The following is a 22,833-nucleotide window of genomic DNA, read 5'->3' on the forward strand; positions in this document are numbered from 1 at the left end:
TGTGCAGGTAGAAAACCAGAATGCACCTGTGTGTACCCATTTATTCCTTTTTTTTTTCACAAATGGCGATACACTTTTCAAGAGATTGTCAAACCCAAACCGTACGTACACATTCTGAAGTATGAAATATGCACTTACTCATCTGTGCTCTACATTTGCTGAATAAAAAGGGCAAACTCGCCATCGCCATTCTTTCTGTTTTCATTAAGTGGACACACATACCACCTCATTTGTCATTGTTCTTTTGCTTTGCCATTGAATAGATCAATAAAAAAGAACTTTATTTGAATTATATCGGGGCTTCAACAGTAGGGTTGGGTACTGAAACCCTATGTAATATGTACCTAACCGGTGTTAACCGAACCAAATCAGAACGCAGATTTCAGTGCCTCATTTCGGTGCCTCTTAAATATCTGAGTGATCAATTTAAATATTTGTCCTGGTTCTCCAAAATGTATGCAAGAAGCATGGGCGTCGCTAGGTATTTTTAGTGGGGCTATAGAATTTAGCTCCATAAATTGTACACAAATTTGCAATCACCTCAGAGTCAGTCCCCTTAAATTTCATATGAAAGTGGCGGCAGACCTATCTCTTCCTCATCTTTCAGCGCAATCCGCGGACTGTGGCAGAGCAGCGCTAGCGGTCTCAAACAGAAACAGAGGACACAAGGTGTGTTTATTGATAGATTGTTAAAATATCTGTATCTGTTCAGTTCTTTGTCATAAATACAGTTTACAAAAGGTCTCGAGGGAGCAATCGGCTTCCGTTTTCGTTCCCTTCACCACTCATCTCACCTCAGCTGTTTCCTCCAGCAAAAATCTAGCCCTTAACACACATTAATGCATACTTTAATTATAATTATTTAATCATTTAATTATACTTACTTTATACATACACTACTGTGCAAAAGTCATAGGCACTTTAGTATTTTCACCTCAAAGAATGGTGTTCGGACAGTTATTTATATATTTTGCTGTAGTGTGTCAGTAGAAAATATCAGTTTACATTTCCAAACATTAATTTTGCCATTAATTTTAATAATAATCTAGTGAGATTTTTTCAATGCACAAGCAGTCTGACAACACCTGGTGCTCTACATGGAGATCTGATCTCACCATCATCGAATCTGTCTGTGATTACATGAAGAAACAGATGAAACTGAGACAAACTAAATCCAGAAGAACTGTGTTCGTATCTCCAAGACGCTTGAAGAAACCTTCCTGCAAAGCTACCTGAAAAACAATGTGCAATTGTACCTGGACAAAAGCTGTTTTAAATGCAAAGGCTGGTCATACCAAATATTGATTTGATTTAGTTAATAGAAGTTAATTGATAAATACAATCCATTTATGACAATATTTTTGAAAGCATCCTTACTTTACAGCATATTTACACAAGTGCCTAAAGTACTGTAGCTTTGGAGGCAGGTTTCTTAAAATGTCTTGAAGACGTTGCTACAGTTCTTCTGGATTTAGTGTCTACTGACACACTACAGCAAAATATATAAATAAATGGCTTAAAACCCTAAGACTTTTGCACAGTACCGTACTTTACAAATGACATTGTTGCTACTTTATAAAGAATGACCATACAGTCATTCACAGAACTGTTTAAAGACAGTTACAGACAGCACTCATTTGAACTAAATATCAGAGTGATTGACAGAGATACAGTAGAAACATTATGTCTGGTTTTGTATTAAATAATGACCCAGATCGGGAAATACATTTATTAGCCTTAGAGTAAGGGAAGCTTGGGAAATGAGAGCATCCAAGGAACATGTGAATGGTATGGATTTATTTTAAATATTTTTAATGTTATCCATAATTTTTTGTGGCTTTTTTATAAAGTATCAATTCAGGCACCGGTATCGTTTTAAAAGTATTGATAAGGCACCGGTATCGTAAAAAACCCAATCGATACCCAATCCTACTTAACAGTCAAGGAGCTAAATTTGCCCTCTGCGCTAAAATGTTAAAGAAGTTCAAAAGAAAAAAATCCCATAATCTTAGTGAATCTGACATTTGAATAGCTTTAGTGGAGAAGATTTTTTTCAGAGCAGTGATCTGTGTGCGTGGGTGATTAGTAATAGAGGATAATGCACATGATGTAAATACAGTATCTCGTAGCTAATGAGTCAGAATCCATTAAAGGGGCCTTTCTTCTCGCATCGCAGCCACTTGGGCATTTTAAGTTTCTCTTTAAGTCTTTCAGAGTTGATGATTACACAGAGCAGAGGCCCATCGTAAACTGCTGCAGATGAAAGAGTCGTGCTCTCTGCTCAAACACACGCTAATCTCTGATTTTCACAAGCGGTGTGGGCAAAGCACCATTAAGCTTTCAGCATGCTCACATACATGGGACAAAGTGCTGACTCTACAACCTCTTATACCTATCTGTAAATGAGGGATGGAGTGAAGAGGGATAATTCACTCTGCAGATGAATATCAGCACTTCCATTATATATACACAGTCTTGTATATGCTCATATTGTATGTAGTTGGCCTTCTGGCTATGCCAACCTGAGGCTGTTTGTATCACAACTGATGGGGGAAAACATTTGTATGATGTTCCACTAGTACTGTAGGAAAGCACCTGCCCAAATTTGTTGAAGACAAACAGGAAGCTAGACAAACAGTGGGATAAACTCTGTATTGAACAACCCATTTCCTTTTTCTAATTCTGGATACAAATTGCCCATTTAGATAGAAGTTGGCCATCTGATTTTAGAATTCATAGCTACTGTATTACTCAGGTCCAAAGACTCACTACAATTGACCAATAAGGGGGGCTACAGCTAACTCCTAGACCATTTGTCATAGACTCTAGTGAAGAGCCTTTCACAAGACACAAATCTAGGCCCTAGCCCAGCCCTGGCCGAGACACTCAGACCCTAGCTTGTCCCATGTCTGACAGTTGATCACAATTCTCTGCCCAATTCCGACACTTTTCCCGAGTCTTTCTACCAAAACAGCTTATAGTACTGTTTCAGCTATTAAAATAGTTCAGTTTTGTATGAAATGGCAAAGTGATTGTATTTGGTTTCGTTATTTTATTAAGTTAACTTAGAAAAACCTTTGGATCATTTTTATTCGTTAAATGTAAGTTTTTGTTTTTTAAAGTAATGACCAAGTGTCCAGCGGCAGACAGTGAGTTGATCATATCCTGTGTTTGATCAATTTAGGCTTTTCAAATCATCATGACTAGTCTAAAATTAAATCTATAGTTATAAAACAGCTCCACAATGTTAGTTTAAATTCTTAACCTAGATAAATGTGCGCTTACGCATATCCAATCGTTTGTGCAGTGAGTGGAAGCTGAAGCACACTTTACAGGACATGGAGGTGGCAGTGCAATCACTTGCATTGAAAAACATTTCAAAATACGCCATCATTTTTGCTCATAAATGTAAGAGTAATACATTGTTCTGAACTGTAAAGGGTGTACTTTTATTTGTGTGGACTCAAAATAAATATATCTATAGAACGTTTTGAGTTACTACTTTAAAGCAAAATAATTCAAATCAAAAACAAAATTGCTTTCATTATAAAATCCCTAAAGATGCATTTCTCACTAAAGGTGCATCCATTGAGAAGATGGCGAGTCAGGATCATCTTCAAATGCATGTATGATCCAAAATGCAGCTTTTCATGAAGCATTGGGAACTTTAGTAACTCCCCACGCTCCAACTTCTCTTTGATGTTGTGCATGGTCAACTGTCACTTGTGTGCTAATGTGTGCGAATATGCATTACATATTGCATAGCCGATGTATAATATTTATAATGCAATCAAAATAACAATATTTAATCAAGTATTCTATGTGTGCTTTGCTCATATATGGGCTCAATAAAAGGAGAGAAGCTAAATAAGCCTGAGTCTGATCCAATCCCGATCTGTGCAAATTTTTTTAAATAAAATGGCCAGAGTCTGGCTTGAATGGACTCAGCTTACAGACCTCTACCAACCAAAACCTACTTTTGCGAGATAGTCCTAATTTTTTTTTTTTGCCTTATTGTAACCAAGCCAATGCAGAAAGATTCTCTAGACAGTGAAAATAGTTGACTTGAAAATTTATTTGCAGTATCCAAAGTGCCACAAAGGTCTATGAGGACATTTGTGTATATCAAAAAACATTTCCATTGGCCAATGAAGTTTAAGCACCTATTGGACAAGGTTAACAGAGGCCAAACAGAATGAAACTTGGTGAGCATGTTAAAAACCTACTTTTGCAAACTAGTCCTAGTTTTCTCCCTCAACCTCAGATGGAACAAATGAAACAAATCAATATCCAGCAATACCTGATTATCCATTGAATTAATAAAAAGATTTAAAAAATGATTACAAATATTTCATCTGAAATTGTATAGAAGCCTGAGAGCATGATACATGTCTCAAAGAAAACCTTAAAGGGGTCATATGATGCGGTTTCAATTTTTCCTTTCTCTTTGGAGTGTTAAAAGCTTTTGGTGCATAAAGAAGATCTGTAAAGTTCAGATTCTCTCTGGAGTAATATCTCCAGAGAGATATTATTTATAAAATTAACAGTCAACCACACACACCTAACAACAAATGCCTCGTTTGTAATGGGCTGTATTGGTTTTGTCTTGTCTAGTGATGTCCGGATCGCGAACAAATCTTTCTATTTAACTAGATCTTCTTAGTGAACCAGTCGAACCAGTTCACCAAATCAAACTGAATTGTTTGAATGGTTCGCATAATGTTTTTTTTTTTTTTTTTTTTTTACCTTAAACCACATAAACATATTTCATTACACCAAATAATCAGCATCATATGACCCCTTTAAGCCAGGCTGTTCACCAGCAAGATTTAGCTGCTACAGTTGGTCGACCAGCACATTCTTTAATGTTTAACTGGTCAAGAAGCCTGGCAGGAACAGGCTTTTTTTCAACAGGGTACACATCACTTGTTTCTTAAATGTCTGTGCGTGTGCCGTCTAAGGCTTAGACCAGGCTCTCGTAGGCCTGAAGTGGTTCAGATTCGAACCCACAACCCTAGGGTTAGGAGTCAAACTCTCTAACCACTAGGCCACGACTTCCCATGAGCTTTTCCATGTAATGAGCTGGAAGACAGTTAGCACATACCACATGGGAGGCCTCCAGTAATGACCCAGTGTCTCCACATCTGGTGCTGCGGTGCTGAGGCTGGTGCAAGGAACTGATAGCAGAGTACCACAGGAGCGCGGGCTCATTTGCAGAGCCTTTAATCAGAATCTCTCTCTCTGGGAGCACAGCTCCAGTGTTATGAGCGATCTGTAATGAGCAGGAGATGCAGCCACAGGTGACAGCACTGTATGTTTATCGCATGGAGAAACTGTGAGACTGAGTGCTATTTACAAGGCACACATGCTGATTTCCACAGCAAACACTATAATGATTCTTGGGGGGGGGGGCATCTAGTATAAAAGAATGTTTAAAATAAAAACAGATGCAACAGACCTGTTTACATAGGGGGAGAGTGTGCTCTAAACACAACCTGGAGGCTCCAAAATTTATAGACATGTCATGTATCAGAGGCTCTTTTTATTCATAGCATTTCCCCCCATTAAAGCAAACTAATAAGAGTTCTTGCACCAGAAACTTTTCAAAGTAACCATAGTTTTAAATGACTGTATTTGATTAAACAGGCTGTTTTTACTACCTTACGTTTAAGTTGTCTAAATGTAAATAGCATTAATTCTAGAGTAATGTTTTAATAGGTTGTGACATAAAAGGCATGTGGTTTTTGAATGACACATTTTTGCAGCTGTTTATTTTTAGTTATAAAATAATGTATTCATTTATTGTTTTTATGTTGTTATTGTATTTCTTTTATTTTTTTTTTATTTCTTTAAAAAAAAATCATATAGGTGACTAAATGACCACCTGATTTTATTATATTCATTTACTTATTTATTTACTTACTTGTTTGCTTGTTTGTTATATATGATTATAATAAATTATATAATTATTGTGATTAACTGATCACCTGATTTGTTCTTTTTTAATTAATTAATTTATTATTATTATTAGTAGGAGATTCCCCCCTTCTGTAAGTGCTTTGAGTGCCCAGAAAAGTGCTGTATAAATGTAAGGAATTATTATTATTACTATTATTAAATTGCACTTTAATGACTCAGTGCTGAGGTATTGCTATATGAGGTTACGTTTAGCTGTCATTTGTCAGCCACCCATCCTTGGCTTTGGTAAATGCTTTTACCCTGTAAGGCATTGGATGGCTGTGACTCCATGCTGTTTGTTAAAAGAAACTTGTGCCAGGATAAGCCACCTCGGAATGCAGGCTGGTGTGTTAGTGTTGATGTGAAAAGACTAGACTATTTACTGATGAGCCAGCTGTGTGTGTGCCGATGTAATATGTTAGGGTTTAATCAGAGGCGGACAGAATACACAGCTTCATTACTTGAGTAAAAGTACAGATACCCCTTGCTACATTTTACTCAAGTACAAGTACTACAGTCAGATGTCTACTTAAGTAAAAGTACTGAAATACTTGTTTTTAAAAGTACTTGAGTATCAAGAGTACAAGAGTACATTTTCTAAATATTCCATTACTACTGCCACAGTGCTTACATTTATGTACAGAAACGTCCTACATGGAGTTATGAAAAATGTTAATGTTAATGCCTTGGAGAATGTAAAAGGAATTGAAAGTAAAATCAAGTCTTTTTCATCTTTTTACCATGTTGCTTTATTTAACATTTCTCACTTGCCCACAAGGCAATAGCACAATGTCAACGCTCTGACAAACCTCTGCTAGAGTTTTAATAGATTTTTTGCACCCACATTTGAACCTGACTGTGTTAAACACACCGCATACTCAAGAACAAAGCAAATGCAAATGCCCGAAGTCGTGGCCTTTTCGGCTAACGATAGGCGTTTCGTCTACATGGATCCGGCATTTTGGGACAGTGAAACCGATGTTTTTTTTAAACCGTGGCCCAGAGTTGATAAATTTGAAAACGCTGCCTTTGCGTTTTCATCTGGATGGTGAATCCGTATATTTTCTGAAACGATGACGTCATCAGCCCACGTCACGCCCCTAGTCAGACACCACTACGTCCCATAACAGCAACAAAAACATGAACAAAAACATGAACAAACACTGAACAAATGTCTTTTTATTAACTAATATTATTGTTCCATGTTTGTTTGTGAACCACGCGCAAGGTTTATCAAGAATGTACGAATAGGCCATGTCTTCATCTCCGCTTTAAGTTTATCTCTGTGGCAGAATTACAGCGCCACATGTTGGTCTGGCATGTATACTACATCGTTTTATGGTTTCGTGTGGACGCGAATATTTCTTGAGACGAGAAAAAAAAGATCGGATTGGGGTAAGCTCCGTCTCCTTGTGGACGGGGCCGAAGAAGTAACGGGTACTTACGGTCATGGATAGAAATGTAGCGGAGGAAAGAGTAAAATATTTGCCTCTCAAATGTACTTGAGTAAAGTCATGAGTATTCCTCAAAAATGATACTCGAGTAAAGTACAGATACCTCAAAATTGTACTTAAGTACTGTACTCAAGTAAATGTACTCCGTTACTGTCCGGCTCTGGGTTTGAAATAGAGCCTCAGAGAAGCATTACAGCAGCATTTCTGCTCTCTCTGAATGATCTACAGTATCAGTGTGTTTTTATTTACATAGCTTTCCATCTAATTTTCACAATGTCTGGTGTGCACATTTCTGGATCCAATAATCTCTCAGTCAGTCTCATAGAGGGCCAGACCTTTAACAGTTTGTCTATGTTTGTTATTCTGACCTTGGCTACATAACTGCTGACTCCTGGGCAGCTGAGTGTTCACTGATCTACTATTGTGCATGTTAGTGTTATTCTGCTGGGATCTTTAGTTGGGACTGAGCCCAGTGGCCTCTTTCTCTTGTCCGGAATGATGGCTGACCTCCCTTTTCATGTTATTTTTAGGCCACAATAGACACATTTGTAGTTCCTGTACATCCCTGCCTTTCGCTTATTGTTCTGAATGGTAAGGCACTGGTTCCCTGCTTGGGTTTTATCAAAACCAGCTGTAAAATGTTAAGAAAGAGTCAAAATCTGGCAGCAGAAATAAACAGAGGGAGATACCAAGACATGCGGACTGATAGGGGAAGACCATAGTTGTTATCTAAAAGAAATTGCACAGAATCTGGAGTAAGGTCTGCACGGCTTTATTATATTATTGTGCACTTATGTTTTATATAATTTACAATGACCTGAGTATATTTTTTGAAGAATTCAATTCAGTAGTCGAAAGGGAATACAAGTCATAAAATCATAATGAGGAATTTAACATTGTTAAAAGAATAATTGGACCATTGTGGTTTCTTAGAAAAAGATTTGCTTTAAATTATTTTTAGTAGTGACTAAGATGTGTATACTTACATTTATAATACAGTTGTTTAACTTGATTATTTATCTCTTTAGCTTTTCTTTAATATGGTATAAAAGTGTGTTAAGCTACATAAAACCAACATAATTGAAAAGAGTTCATTGCTGAGATTTTGGCACAGGTGTTATACCAGTTTATATATATATATATATATATATATATATTTTATATATATATTTTTTTTATATATATATTTATATATATATATATATATATATATATATATATATATATATATATTTTTTTTTTTTTTTTTTTTTTTTTTTTTTTTATCAAATACATGGTTATATATCATTGACCCTTGATTACTCAGCAGGTTTTGAGGTTTGATTGTTGTAGACGATCTGAAATTGACTGCAAATAAGGACAGTGGCAGCACTGTTTTGGGGTGAAAGTAGAAGATTTCCTGTTGGGAAGCAGGATGCGGCTTTGATTGAATGTAGTACTGTTTCCACCTACTCCTATTTGGGTTGTGGCCAAGCCACCCGCTCCAAACATGTTCTCCGGGCAGCTGGAATTTCTTTGACATTTTTGTTAAATGCGTGTTTATAAGTTTGGCCGTCTGAAAAAAGGATAGTTCACATTCCATTTGTTCCCACCCCTTTGAATCCAAAATAGAGTGCAATTGCTCCCACTAAAATGAATTGTTTCAATCTGTTTCACTACTTTTCTCCATCATGGTGGCCTTAAGAGCTCAAGACTTCAATACGAAGAAGAAACGACAAATAATAAATTGAAGAGATGTTCTTCCATCACCTCTAACCCTTGTCATGTCTTGATACTCTATGATTCACTCCAGACTAGAAGTCTTCTTGAGGATTAGCATGGCTCTTCTGATGCTAATGATGAAAAAATGAATACGATCATAGTGCCATATAAAGCTTATCTCTAGAACCTGTAGCCCATCAGGCAGAGGGTGAGAGCCCATTGAGGGCATCAAAGGTTCACTGGAGAGTAGGAATCCATGACTCCAGCACCCTGTGTGTGTTTTCATTTCCATGACATCCTATATGCAGAGGCGAGATAAGCATGTGCTTGTGGTGGGGACCAGGTGCGTGACTATCAGCCTCTCAAGGGATTTGTTTTGACAGGGGAAGGTCCAGAGGGGATGCAAGAGGGTCAACCCCTCTCTTGTTCTCTTTTTCAGTCTCTCTTTCTGCCATCTCTCTCACCCTGCTTGTTTTCACAGAGAGCGCAGGCCACTCTCTGACGTCAGGTCCCACACAGGGATGTTCCGTATAATCAGGAACCACTGCTTTGGTTCTGCCTGGTATTTATTTTTCTGCAAACGGTCACTGCAAAGCTTCAGGCCTCTCACAATATTCCGATTCATGGATGAATGTGGCAACTGGGAGCAAGTCAGCTGGTGATTTCCCAATGCATGCTTGGACTCATTGTATAATGCTGAACCCCTGCTTTTATCAGACAGAAAGAAAAGAGAGTATCTCAGCAAACACAGCAGCAGATTTACTTTCAGGCTCTTTCGTGGAAAGCAGCAAGTTGACTTAATCATACACTATGATGCTTGGCCAGGAGGTTTGAGTCTTGAGTTGCTGAGTTCCTATTTCCTCTCTTGGGCTGTGGCTTTTGCGTGTTCCATAATTCTCCCCCAACCCGAAAATCTTGAGGTTTCTCCCTCAGCCCACCCCTTCCCCCGGTCCTGTTGGAATGCCCTTTTTCCCTGCCACAAGATACTCCACTGTGGCTTTGGAGGCTACCTAGAATTGAGCAACTCTGCTGAGCCCACATTCAGAAATAGAGATTAAGGCTGTAAATTTAGCTCTTGTCAGGGCTCCTAGCCTCTTCCAAAGAGCATTGCCCATGGCCAATCTCATAAGACGCATTGTTTGTTATAGGAATTATGGTACTTCAGAGGTACAAGCCACAGTTGTCAACTGTGCATCACTAGACAAGCCCGAGGGAGCAAACTCTATGATTACCATCATCACCCTGCGGCATCAACAACAATATTGCTGTCATTCCCATCAACATCCAAATCATGTTTTATGATCTTTGTCCCCACTTAACCAGCTCGTTAAGAGAATGGGCTCTGATGTGGAGAAATGCTGCCGAATGTCTGAACAGCGCACTAGCCATGACCTACCGAGCTCAGATGGAACTGAACCTGGAGGTTGCTCTGCTCCTGTTGACTTTGGCTTCTCCAAGGCAGTTAGTGGCAGATTTTTAGCTCAGCTTCACCGCAGCGCCTTCAGAAAACACGGGTAGCTTGAAGTACAGCATTCAGCAGTGCTTTCCAGAATGGCTTGGTGAACTCTACACGGAAGACATGAAAATGTAAATCCTGCTTCACTGTTGTGTTGAATTCTCTGAGCACCTGGAATACTGAAGAGTAAATCACAGCAGTTTCTTTCAATATATAATTGTATATAATTTTCTCAGATTGAAGGTATAGGTGTCATTCATTGCTTTGCAAAATCGTTGGAATGCACTCTACAGTAAAATATGATGTTAATGAAGGAGGAACATGTTCATCATCTCATTAAATGCACTTGATTCTAAATATACCAAACAGACATACACATAGGCTTAGTTTTGTGAGTGTTGAGTCTATCCCTTGAGGTATTAAATAAACTTTAGGTGCTCAGTGTAGGCTTAGGAACTGGACGTTGCAGTGTTAAAGTGTTCCGATGTGGTGGAAATCCTTGCTGTTCCTCCACACATCCCTGCTTTTAAACTGAACCAGATGAGCTCTTTCCATATAAAACTTTCACTCCCTTTCAAGTCTCACACCGGGCTAACGGCTGTTAAAAACCATGGTACATGTCATATTTTGCCCACTTAATAAAGTCTTTAATACATCAAGGGCTGCTCAGTTTCACACCACCATTGAAAATCCATGTATGCAGACATTTTGACAGGTACAAAATGACAGACTGTTCAATGATCATTTGTCTGTCTTCTGTTCATGTGAAATGAATCATATCTCCTGGGCTAAACACAAGAAAATGCCCTGATTATTTATTTGACATGAATTAGCAGGGAGGTCAGTGCCAGTGCTGTCAGCGCCACTCTCAGGTTCTTCTCTTCACCCGCCACAAATGTGTGCAAATTGTCTAACACAAATTTTGTTGTCAGTCCACCTTTCCGAGCCTTCCTGTCTTTCTGATTCTTCACCAACTGTTTCCATTAACTGGGTGGGGATGATAGATGAGATGAGAGTGAAAGTAAAGTTGACAGCACAAAAAAAGGAAACTAGACACAGCGAATTGGAGTTTGGCAGCTAAATCCAGGGAACCAGACAAACAACTTTAATGTGGATTGTTTCAGGATTAAAAAGAATAGACCTTCTCCAATATCTGTTTGTGTTGGACGTCACATATATACAGACTTACTTTCACTCCAAACAACCTTAGACGTTTCCCCTGTCTTTGGAGTGTTCTTTTTGCACTCATTCTTTCATCACTGGATTCAGTTGATCCAACTGCAGCCAGTGCGAGGTGTCTATGTCCACCAAACTAAGCTGGGTTACTGAGAGACTGTTTTGACAGTTTCATTCGAAGTGTGACGTGTTGCTGTGGAATGTTCTTCAAATGACAGAGGAGGAACCAGAGAGTTAGATCCATGTGTGTGCATGTGAGAGAGACTCAGGTCTGGGTAATCAGACAGTGAAGAGAGCAGAGTGGTGGTTACCTTCCAGGGAAGTTCACGCCCCCGAGAGCTGTTTGGTTGTGTAGTGGCACTCTGTCAGAGGAGGAGTGGAAGAGAGAGAGGAGGAGGGGATAATGTGTAGTGGAGGAGCCTTCTCAGTAAGTGAGAGCAGCACACGCTGTCGGCAACAGAATGAGCGTGTCCGCGCTCTCTCCCGCTAACAGCACTCTCTAAGAGACCATTCGCCCCCTCCCACATCTTACAGTCCCTGCCAGACGTTAAGAGCAGATCCAGGGCTATCTCTCTCTCTCTCTCTCGTGGGAGAAAACCACAAGAGAGAACTCCTCCACTTTTTCCCCTCCTTATTTCTCTCTCCGACTTGCACTCTGAGGGATTATGCCGGTAGTTGGCATTGCATCGAAACTCCGGCAGCCAGCTGTGGGGTCCAAACCCATCCACACTGCACTGCCCATCCCCAATCCTGGGAGAAGCAGCATGGCACATGGACTCTCACCCAGGAGCTCGGAGCTCAGAGTCACAGAATCTTCTTTGCTCTCCTGTCAGCTGTCACTCAAGACGGAGATCCATGATAGGAGGTCAAGCTTGGTCCCGGCTCCAGCCACAACTTTGGCACGTAGTAGCAGAGAGGCAGAGGAGAGCAAGATCTGTAAGGTCAGTGAGACTGATGATGGCATTTAAAATGTGCTGTGTTTGGGTTGGTGTTTGGAGCAGGTACTGATTCGCTCTACAGGTGGCTCTCATGTTGCCTCAAGCTGGTAACTCTTCTTGTGGAATTATGATTTCATGCATGTTTGGAAATAGACCAGCTAGATGCCCGGTTCACCACTGCAAAATTTTAGCAGGTGCCATAGATCTGTCATGTCTAGACATTTGTATTCTATGTGGTAGCAGTTAAGCTGTAGTGCATATTTATACATTTGGATGTATTTATTTATTTCCAAAAATGAAAATTATGTTATTTACTCACCTTCATGTCATTCCAAACGAAGTTATTATTTTTTAACTATAGAATTAATTACCTATGTCATAGAAAATGAGAGTGACATAATAATGACAGAATTTTACTTTATGACTTAACTATCCCTTTAATATCTGCAAGAAAACTCGCACTGCTGAATTGTGTACTGCTTGAGCATGACTAGTTTATCATTACAAACCATGCCATTCATGTGGCTGATAGTTCCATTTTGCAAGCTGGCTGTTGTAGTAGTTTTTCTGAGGCTATTAAGATCTTTATCTGTGAAATGAAGCATGAGGGCAGTTTTAGGGGGGTGCTTGCAGGGGAGATTCGGCCACCTGAGAAACCCTTGTGTGTAGTGGAGCGGTGCAGAACACTAACTTCCTATCCCCCACGTGTGGTGCTCAGTTACAGATAGATGGTTGGTGTCTCCCCCCTGCTCTACTGCTTTTTTCTCAGGCATCTCTATATTGAAAAAAAGCACAGTTGCTAGCAAATGATAGAGAAGTATGGATTGCACTGAACTCCTTCCCATTCAAAACAAAAGCATGCCAAGGTTTCTGAAAGCAATTTTGGCTTTACATTTGGCTGGAAACCAGAGCGGAGACAGAATGAAGGCGGGGTGCTTTTGAGTGAAGGAAGTGAGAATCTTTCAAAAAATCCCGCCAAGCAGATTCATTTGAGATTTAGTAGACCCCTCATTTTCAGATCCTAAAAGGCAGTATTTTCTTGTAACCTGCAGGAAGTGTGTGCTAACTTCAAAGCAGGGTTGTGGTTGACTAAGCAGGGTTTCTGGTGCAGCGGTCACAAGCATGTTCAGGGTTGCTGCAGGGCAGCGGGGCCAAGAAAGAAGGGAAGTGTGTTTTATTATTAACTCAGTGCTCTGTGACCTAAGACACTGTTCACTCAAGTGTCATGCTCTTTAGTGAGAAGAAAGACTATACTTGTCTTTTCACTTTAGTTTGCTGTTAAAAATGCAGTGAGAATGTTAAGACTAGTCATTAATTCTCAACAGAGAAGGCACTATATTTGAATTTTAATAATGTTATTGTATGTCATGTGACTGATTTTTTAAATGTTTTTCTGTCTCCTTAAATAAAAAGAAATGTCCCACCTGTCCCTTCCTGACTGATCACAGGGGAACAATTAGTCCTAATGTGGGCTTGTCCACTCAGGTCTTTCAACTCACTTTGAAAGGGCTGAAGAGCCTGAGGGAGTACTTACTTTCTCCTGACAGTCTAGTTTTGGTGGGGCTAGTGAATATCATAATCCAATGGCATGTCAGAGTGCATTCATTCAGTATATGTGGATTTGTTTATACCCACTTGCCTGTTTGGACACGTTTGTAGTCAGTCCCACAGAGGGCAGCATTATCACCTTGTTTGGTGTTGACACAGGCTTTATGCGGCTACAGTTTGATTTGAATCGTGTGGCGGGACAACAAACTCATGACAAACTTTGCACTCAAGGACATCAGTCTACAGCGCAGCTGGCGGTGTTGTGATCTGCCGGTGCAATTTATCAAGTTTCCAAACAAACAAAAGCTCTGCAGAGCAAGATTTAAAGTAAACCCATAGAACAACTTCATGGCTAATGTGTAGATAGACTGTGGGTGTGCTGTAGAAGCACTTTTGGATGCCTGTAAGAGAAGCCATCCACAGGAGACACGTTTACAGTGTGCAAGGGCCTCCTCTCACGACAGTGTTAGAAAGTGTAAAAAAGGACAAAAGTGCAATATCTCGTAGTAAACAGGAAATATATGGTTGGTCTCGTTGGTGAAGTGATTATAGCTGACTCTATACACTTTTTTACTCCTGAGAGCAAGGGCAGTGAGGTGTGTTTGGAAGGCTTGGTGAGAGAAAATACATGAGAACAAGAAGGAAACAAAAGGGTATTTTAATTAACAATGTTCTGTGTTAAACAACTCTAGTACAGTAAATGAAAATCAGAAAAGTACTCTAATTCAGCTTCTGTTGCACTGCATTCCACGCACTTGACAACTGAATTGAAAATGGAATGACTACACAGGGTGCTGTTCACTGTTATACAAGGCAAAAATTGGGACATGAAGAATTCTCTTCTTGTTCAGAGCGAGCACTTTTTTGTTGTGTTTAGATCATCAAATAAAACAGCTGTTGATATAGATCCAAAAATAATGATCCAGAAATGTTTTGTTGAGATATATCCATCTGTTATAAATTATTACTCATATTTATTGCATTATTTATTATCCCAACAGCTTTGTGAAAATCTTTCGAGTGCTTGGCTTTGAATGCATATGGGGTGGTTAAGACAGTCTTCTATACTGCATGTGGAAATTGAGATTTGTCTGAGATGTTGTTCTAGCATCCAGTGTAGAAGTATGGCACCAAAAATCCCATTCTAAGAAAAGCATGGGTCTTTTGCCCTGTGCAAATCTTCAGTCTGATTTGCCACCTTACATATTTCTTTAATGTGTTTTGTTGGGGTGCATGTCTTTTGGATTAAAGTTATGTGAAAAGCCCCAGATGTTCTTAACTGTCAAAACTGGATTGTCAACAATAAGATGCGATTAGGCTGCTGTATTTACACCTCTCATTTTTGTTGACAGTTTAACTATCCAGTGAAAAGCAGACTCCCTTAAACTCAGATCTCACAGTTGCTAAATTTTTGTGTATCTAGGGGGGATACAGTAGTTTAAAACCTGTATGACTTTCTAACAAAAAGAGGATATTTTGAAGAATATTAAACTTGTTTTTGCATATTCATCTTCATTCTTAGTAAGCTTATTGGTGCTGTCTAATAGCGAAGTTCCCCAGAGCGCTGTACTTGTCCCATTCAAGTTTTGTATGTGTAAGTTTAAGAAGTCAGTAAATGTAAACAAGCCACTGACAGCTCACAGTGTTTTAGAAGGGGAGGCAGGAGAATGTTGAAAGTTCAAGGGGACAGTGCCAGCGTTTCCCAGCAACAAAGGTGTTGTCACTGTTGAAACACTGAGGCTTGAGGATGGAAGGGGGGTTCTTCTGTCTGTGTATGTTGCAGCCATGGGTGGTCTGGCGTGCTGCATTCCTTATCTGGAACAGTGCAGGACACTGAAGACAAGTGATGATGCTCAACCTTAGACAAGCAGAGGTGGAGGCTCAGAACCATTAGACAACTCAACATACTATCCTACAGCTCTCTTAAGAGGTGTGACTGGAAAAAATATAAATAATCTAATAACTCAAATTCTTTTCCACTGTGCCTACTCAAGGGTTGAGTGATTATGGTGCTTATTCAGATAAAATCAGACCTATTGCTTTATACTGTGTAGTTTAATTTTAAGGGTTTCCTGCTCAGAGTCAAGTCATTTATTTTAATATAAATGCTCATTCAGATTCCTGCAAACAAAAATTGTCATTATCTACACACCCCCATGTTATTTCCAAACTTTTTCATTCAGATAATATAAAGCTTTCAAGCTTCAAAAGAGATGCAGAAGCACCAAAAAGTTTCACTTTTGTTATTATTTATTTCATTTATTTACGGAAAAGCTTCACTCCCCGTCCCATCCACTATAATTCCAAGGAAAAGAACAACCAGCTCATTATTCAGAATTTCAAATTTTATGTTTTACTGAAGAAAGAAATTCTTGTCAGTTTTAAATAAATGTTGAGTGAATGATAAAAGAATTTAGATATTTTGGTAAACTATTCCTGTAAGTGTTTTGTGGTCGCATTATAGAGTTTGTTTACAAAACAGCCGTGCAAGCTTATATTTAACTTCCCCGGAAGCCAAATCAGTCTTTAGTTAAAACAGGAAGAAAAATTGGTGAGAAAAACAGCATGCAACCTACACAAAAGATCCTGCCAGGCATCCTGTTTTTTTTTGTGTGTGTGTTTTTTTTTTTGTTTTTTTTTACAGGGGTGAGCAGTCCAGAGACCAAGAACATTCTGTGCACACAGCTCAATCTGAAAGAAAAAATTACGTCTAATAACATTTAATGATCTGGCAGATGTCATTTAGTTTCCCTCGGTTCAGTTGAGGACTTTATCACCAGTATCATTAAGTGGTCGAGCCCCCCTGCTATATCTGATATTCTAGAATGGTGTTTATTGACGAGGCACTGCAGAGCTGCAAAATGTCTTACCTATTTGCACAGTGCAGCCAATAGGCGGAAGTTACCTATATGCTTTCAGACAACTGCTCGCACACACCAGGCAGTACCTCCAGGCATTGTGCTATTTCAAAGTTTTTGCCATTAAATAATCAAAGAGAGGGACAAAAACTGTATACCCTTCCACTTTTGTGTTGTGTAATGCCATAAAAGTACCCAAAGAACAGACTGACTAGTGAAGACAAATTTACCTAGTTATCTAATGACATACCAAAGACTTGTAGTTCTCAACCAGGGGGCCGGGGCCCACTAGGGGCCCTCAGCAGTCATCCAAGATGAATTACTTTTGAATGAGATAAAACAAGCATTCAAATTAGCTTTTAAAAATAATCTAAATCAAAAATAAAACTGTATTTTAATTCAGTTTACTGCTTATGAAATTGTGAGTAAAATATATTTTTAAAAATCCTTATCAATAAGTACATTATGAACACATATCGACAAGTGTGGAATATTGTTGTGGAACCTTTTGTTTTTTTGGAATTAATGAATAAATAAATCAGTTAATAAATAAATATGTATATAAGCCGGAATAGTCTTTATTTTAAATGCAATATTTTAAAATAAATACAAAATAATTGACTTTATTTATGAATCATTCTAGCTTTGAAAACATGATTTCGTCAGCTAACTTCTATGGATAATTTTGCACAAAGTGTGTGTAAGCAAACCTGTGAACACCCACATTTAAGTGGTTAGTCTACTACCTTTTACTTCCAGTCTTCTAGTTTAATCTTTCTGGTCTTGTACTCCCTTTTCTTCATTGCTCTAATCAGCTGCATTTGCCATTTGTTACATAAACTTCTCTCATTTTCCTGGAGCATTCACTTCATTCCAGACCCCTGCTCTCCTTTTCTCATTCTCACAGCTTGTGCACTCTCTCTCTCTCTCTCTCTCTCTCTCTCTCTCTCTCTCTCTCTCTCTCTCTCTCTCTCTCTCTCTCTCTCTCTCTCTCTCTCTCTCTCTCTGATGTTGTGCTGATAAAGGGATGGAGGCAGTGCACACACCTGGCACTGTCTCTATAACTGGCTCTGATACACGCCACGAGCCCAATGCCGCACACAGAGGTCACACATACACACACACAGTCTTTCTCTTGGCTCGGCACAAAGGAGGAACATCTGTGAAAGCAAAGCATGGGGTTCATTAGCAATCAGCAGGGACTGGGACAGAGCTGACATCTCAGCGTGCCGTTAATGCACACCAGGAAAGGAAAGGAGAGATGCGCATGGCTACGTATTTTCATGATCGACTAGCTGTGAGCTTGTCTGAACAACTACTAGACGAGCTGGTCTATAGGAACCCTGTTTGTTCCTGCTAGTTCAGGGTTGTGTTCACTAGGCACCATTTACTAGTCTCATTTTCTACTAAAACGACTAGTTGACTCGTTCATAAAGTAGAGCAGAGGTAAACAGAAAGAGTTCAGTTTGTCAGCCCCTCTGTGAGTCAGACTGCATGATAACATTGTGACCTGCTACAGAATCATGGGATTTCCTGCCCCATGGGCAAAAGTGTTTTCGTGCACTAACATTTGTGAATGTTTAGAGGTTACTGGACACTCCAGGAAACTTTTGCTGGCTACTGTTTAACTGATTTTTTTCTTCTTCAAAATGTCACATGCATCTTCAAATATTACAAGATCACAGAAATCATCTTGGAAGTCTGCCTGTTTTTTATTGTTGAATGAATGCCTCAAATCATCATAATAGAATGATTTCTGAAAGATCATGTGACACTGAAGACTGGAGTAATGGCTCCTGATCAGTTTTATTGTATTTTTAATTAAATAAATGCATCATTAATGAGAATGAGAGACCTCTTTTGAAAACATTGTGTGTGTGTGTGTGTGTGTGTCCTGTCACACCAGTTAACATACAATAAAAAAAACATCCCTCTGTGCCAGCATAAACAAAATAAATCAGATAAGCAATTTATTTTTTAAGAGATTGTTCAGATTTATTTGCTCAGCACCAATGTTTTGGGTTTTTATTCTAGCAATTCTGTTTTGTAAAGTGAGTGGCAAATTACTTCCTCCTTTAAAAACCTCAGCTTTATATTTACCTTTGTAGTCAGTTTAAACATTGATCATTTCTGAAAATTGATCCTCATATCCCGCCTCACCATCTTGCCCCTGCAGACCAGAGGTTAAATATTTCCCATCATTTAAAATTGAATATTTAATATTAATATTTAATAACTATTAATATTTAATAATAATAATTTAATATTACGTTGGAAAGGTGTTAAGCTCCTCATTAACAGTGTTTAAAAGTGAAGTGCAGCCTTATGGACAACAAAACTGTTGAGGTCGAGACCTGGGAGACCAGACATGATGGGGTCTGGCTTTTACCACATACTTTGACTCTCTTTCTTTCTCTCTCTCTCTCTCTCTCTCTCTCTCTCTCTCTCTTACCGCACAAACTCTTCTCTGTGCTTCATTGACGAATAACAGAGCCTCCTAATCTCATAATTATGATGTAATCTTCTTAATAGTATAATGCTTTGAACATTTTCTTGGTACTGAGTCTATATATATATATATATATATATATATATAGAGAGAGAGAGAGAGAGAGAGAGAGATTTTGATTTTTAAAGGTATATTTATTTACAAAGAATAAATTAACAACAATTAACTCTTAACATAAACAATGATATTTACAGGAGGAGAAGAAAAAAAAAAAACCATTTCCTCACACAGTTACACTCAAATATAAATTTCCAAACAACCATCAACAACATCACAAAAACACTGGTTTACTCCCCATTTGTTTTTAAACAATTCAATATCATTGATCAAATTATAGAAAGTAAATTCTATCTTAATTAGAGATTTTACTAATCCATTTAAAATGGACACCACATCAATTGATCCATCACCATTCAAAAGCTTTTTCCGTGACAACCATATTGCTAGTTTTGCCTGCCCAAATAAGAAATTAATTAAAACATGAACTTCCCTTCTATTTCTACTAAATTTTGGTCCATAAATGAAATAAACTGGTGTTAAAACTTCCCCCAAAGTATTACACAACTCTTCCAATTTGTAAAAAAGAGGCTGAAGCCTTTCACACTTTAGAAACAAATGAAAAACTGTTTCCTGTTCACCGCATAAAGGACAACCCCTCCCTACCTGTGGGTCAAGGTGTGCTCTGTATCTGTTTGTAGCTATAATACCGTGTACAATTCTCCACTGAAGGTCTCCAGACCTTTTCTCCAGGGGTGGTTTGTACAAGGACCTCCAGCTATCTTTAGGGGAAGCGTCTAACCCGAACATCTCCTGCCATTTGGATTCTTTAACACTCTCTAGTGTTTTGAAATGCCATGTTTTAACATACAGAGTGTAAATATCTTTCTTTCCAGCATCACGGAACAGCTGAGATGCTTTAAAGGATAGCAAGCTACCTTTATTTTCTTGCCAAGTTCCAGTCTCTGCAGAGACTCTTAGCTCTGGAAACACACATTTATCCACCTCATTATTAAAAGATTCCATTGCCAGTCTATAGTCCTGTGGTAGTGACTCTAAAATCTGATTCAACATTGTCTGTGCCACTCTGATTGATCTTAGTCCCAGTTTTGAAGCAAAAACTTCCGCAGTAATCCATCTTGTAGTTTCCATTAAATGACCAATTTTTATAATATTTGCTTTCCACATGGGTTTTCTAAGAGTCTCTGATTTAGAAATGTCCAAATCCAATTCGAGATTAAAACGTAGTGGTTCTTCTTTCAGCCATAGACTCTGTGATCCATTTCCACTCCGTGAAAACTTAAAAAGTGTCCATGATCTTAAAATTGATCTATAAAAAGGGCTCAGTCCAGAAAGGTTCAGCTTGTTAACATCCATAAGGAAGAGATGAAGATCTAGGCCCATGTTTCCCGCTCTCCTCAGTAGAGCACAAGCAATTCCTGCCCAACTTACATCCTCCTCATAAAGCAATCTTCGTGTTGTCTGGATTCTGAAGGCCTTTATTCTTGATGCGACATCAATCAGCCCCTGGCCTCCTTCCAGTACAGGCAAATACAACACCGCCACCTTTAACAAATTATGGCCTGACCAGAAAAAATCCACTAGTCGCTGCTGGATCTCGCTCACCAAGTCAACAGGAGGCTCAATTATTGTCATTTTGTGCCATAAAGAAGAAGCAACCAAATTATTACAAACTAGTACCCTCCCCCTGTAGGATAACTGGGGTAGCAACCACTTCCATTTAGACAACCGAGCACACACTTTCTCCACAAGGCCCTCCCAGTTTTTTCTTTGGTACTCTTCTGTCCCTATAAATACCCCTAAATATTTAAAACCTACTCTTCCCCAATTTAAACCACCAGGAAGTACTGGACCTTTAAAATCTCTTCCACACCACAAAGCATGACATTTACCCCAGTTAACAACAGCTGAAGAGGCTTTACCATAACAATTTAAAGCCTCCTTTAGCATCTGAATGTCATTTTGTTCCTGAATTATGACTGTGACATCATCAGCGTATGCAGAAAGTTTAATGTTGGAGTGTAGGGTGTTAACCTGTAGACCCATTAGCCCTCTCCTCAATTTACACAGCAAAGGTTCAATTACAATACTGTATAATTGTCCTGAGAGAGGACAACCCTGTCTGATACTTCTTTTTACTTTTATTGGGATGCTTAGTCCTCCCGCCATTTTAATCATACATGAGGCCTCATTATATAAAAACTTATTTTTTGAAATAAAATTATCCCCAAAACCAAAAGCTTTCAAAGTATCAAACAGAAAAACATGGTCAACCCTGTCGAAAGCCTTTTCTTGATCCAAAGATAGCAAACCCAAGTTCACATTATTATCACAATGCGTAAAATCAAAAACATCCCTTATTAGGTGAAGATTATCAGTAATTGATCTATTCTTTATACAATAAGATTGATCCTTATGCACAATTTCTTGTAACACCTTATTCAATCTATTAGCCAAACATTTAGAAATTATTTCATATTCAGTACATAAAATCGCTACTGGCCTCCAGTTCTTTAAAAGTGTCAAATCACCCTTTTTTGGGAGTAAAGATAAAACAGCACGTTGACAACTTGTAGTAAGAATTCCATCAAGAAAGCATTTTTTAACCATTTTAAAATAATCTTCACCAATAGTGGCCAAAAAAACTTTATAGAATTCACCAGGCAGTCCATCCAATCCTGGAGTATGACCTGAAGAGAGACTCATAACGGCCGAAGTGATTTCCTCAAAAGTTAGCTCAGCCTCTAAAAGACCCTTGTGTTCTTCAGATAAAACAGGAAGATCCTTAAGTAGCTCATTCCTAGAATGTTCATCTGAGTTTTCAGCAGCATACAACTTTGAATAAAAACCCACGGCCAGTCTACGCATCTCTGTCGGATCTGAGGTGACATATCCGTTATCATCCTTCAGCAAATGCATCTGTTTTTGTTGACCCTTTTTGTGCTCCAAGTTAAAAAAATAAGTAGTAGGAACATCTATGTCTTTTACAGTCAGAAACCGGCTTCTTATGAGAGCTCCTTTAACTCTTTCATTCAGGATTGAGCTCAGTTGACTTTTTTGTTCAGTCCATAATCCCTTTAGATTATCATCATCATTATCAGTCTTTTTTTTTTCAATGTCCAAAATCTCAGTTTCCAGCCACTCCAAAGTCGTTTTTAAGTGAAAAGAAGAATGAGATGTGTATTTTTGGCAAGAAATCTCTTATATGCACTTACCC

At 38.7% G+C, this 22,833-nt stretch overlaps 1 protein-coding gene across 4 annotated transcripts in view; it reads left to right on the forward strand.

Annotated features, from left to right (window-relative positions):
* Window positions 1-12,176: 12,176 nt before the first annotated feature.
* The window catches only part of LOC132105860 (neuron navigator 3), a 169,610-nt gene continuing 158,953 nt past the window's right edge, over window positions 12,177-22,833 (forward strand). For 2 of the 4 annotated variants that reach the window (XM_059511319.1, XM_059511320.1), the window contains exon 1: window positions 12,177-12,686. In XM_059511319.1, the coding sequence (XP_059367302.1) occupies window positions 12,411-12,686 (276 nt within the window). In that variant the 5' untranslated portion in view covers window positions 12,177-12,410. The remainder of the gene's footprint in view (window positions 12,687-22,833) is intronic. The other 2 variants (XM_059511322.1, XM_059511321.1) reach the window with 1 other exon arrangement.

Source organism: Carassius carassius, chromosome 26, assembly GCF_963082965.1.
Source record: "Carassius carassius chromosome 26, fCarCar2.1, whole genome shotgun sequence".
Classification (NCBI taxonomy): Eukaryota; Metazoa; Chordata; class Actinopteri; order Cypriniformes; family Cyprinidae; genus Carassius; species Carassius carassius.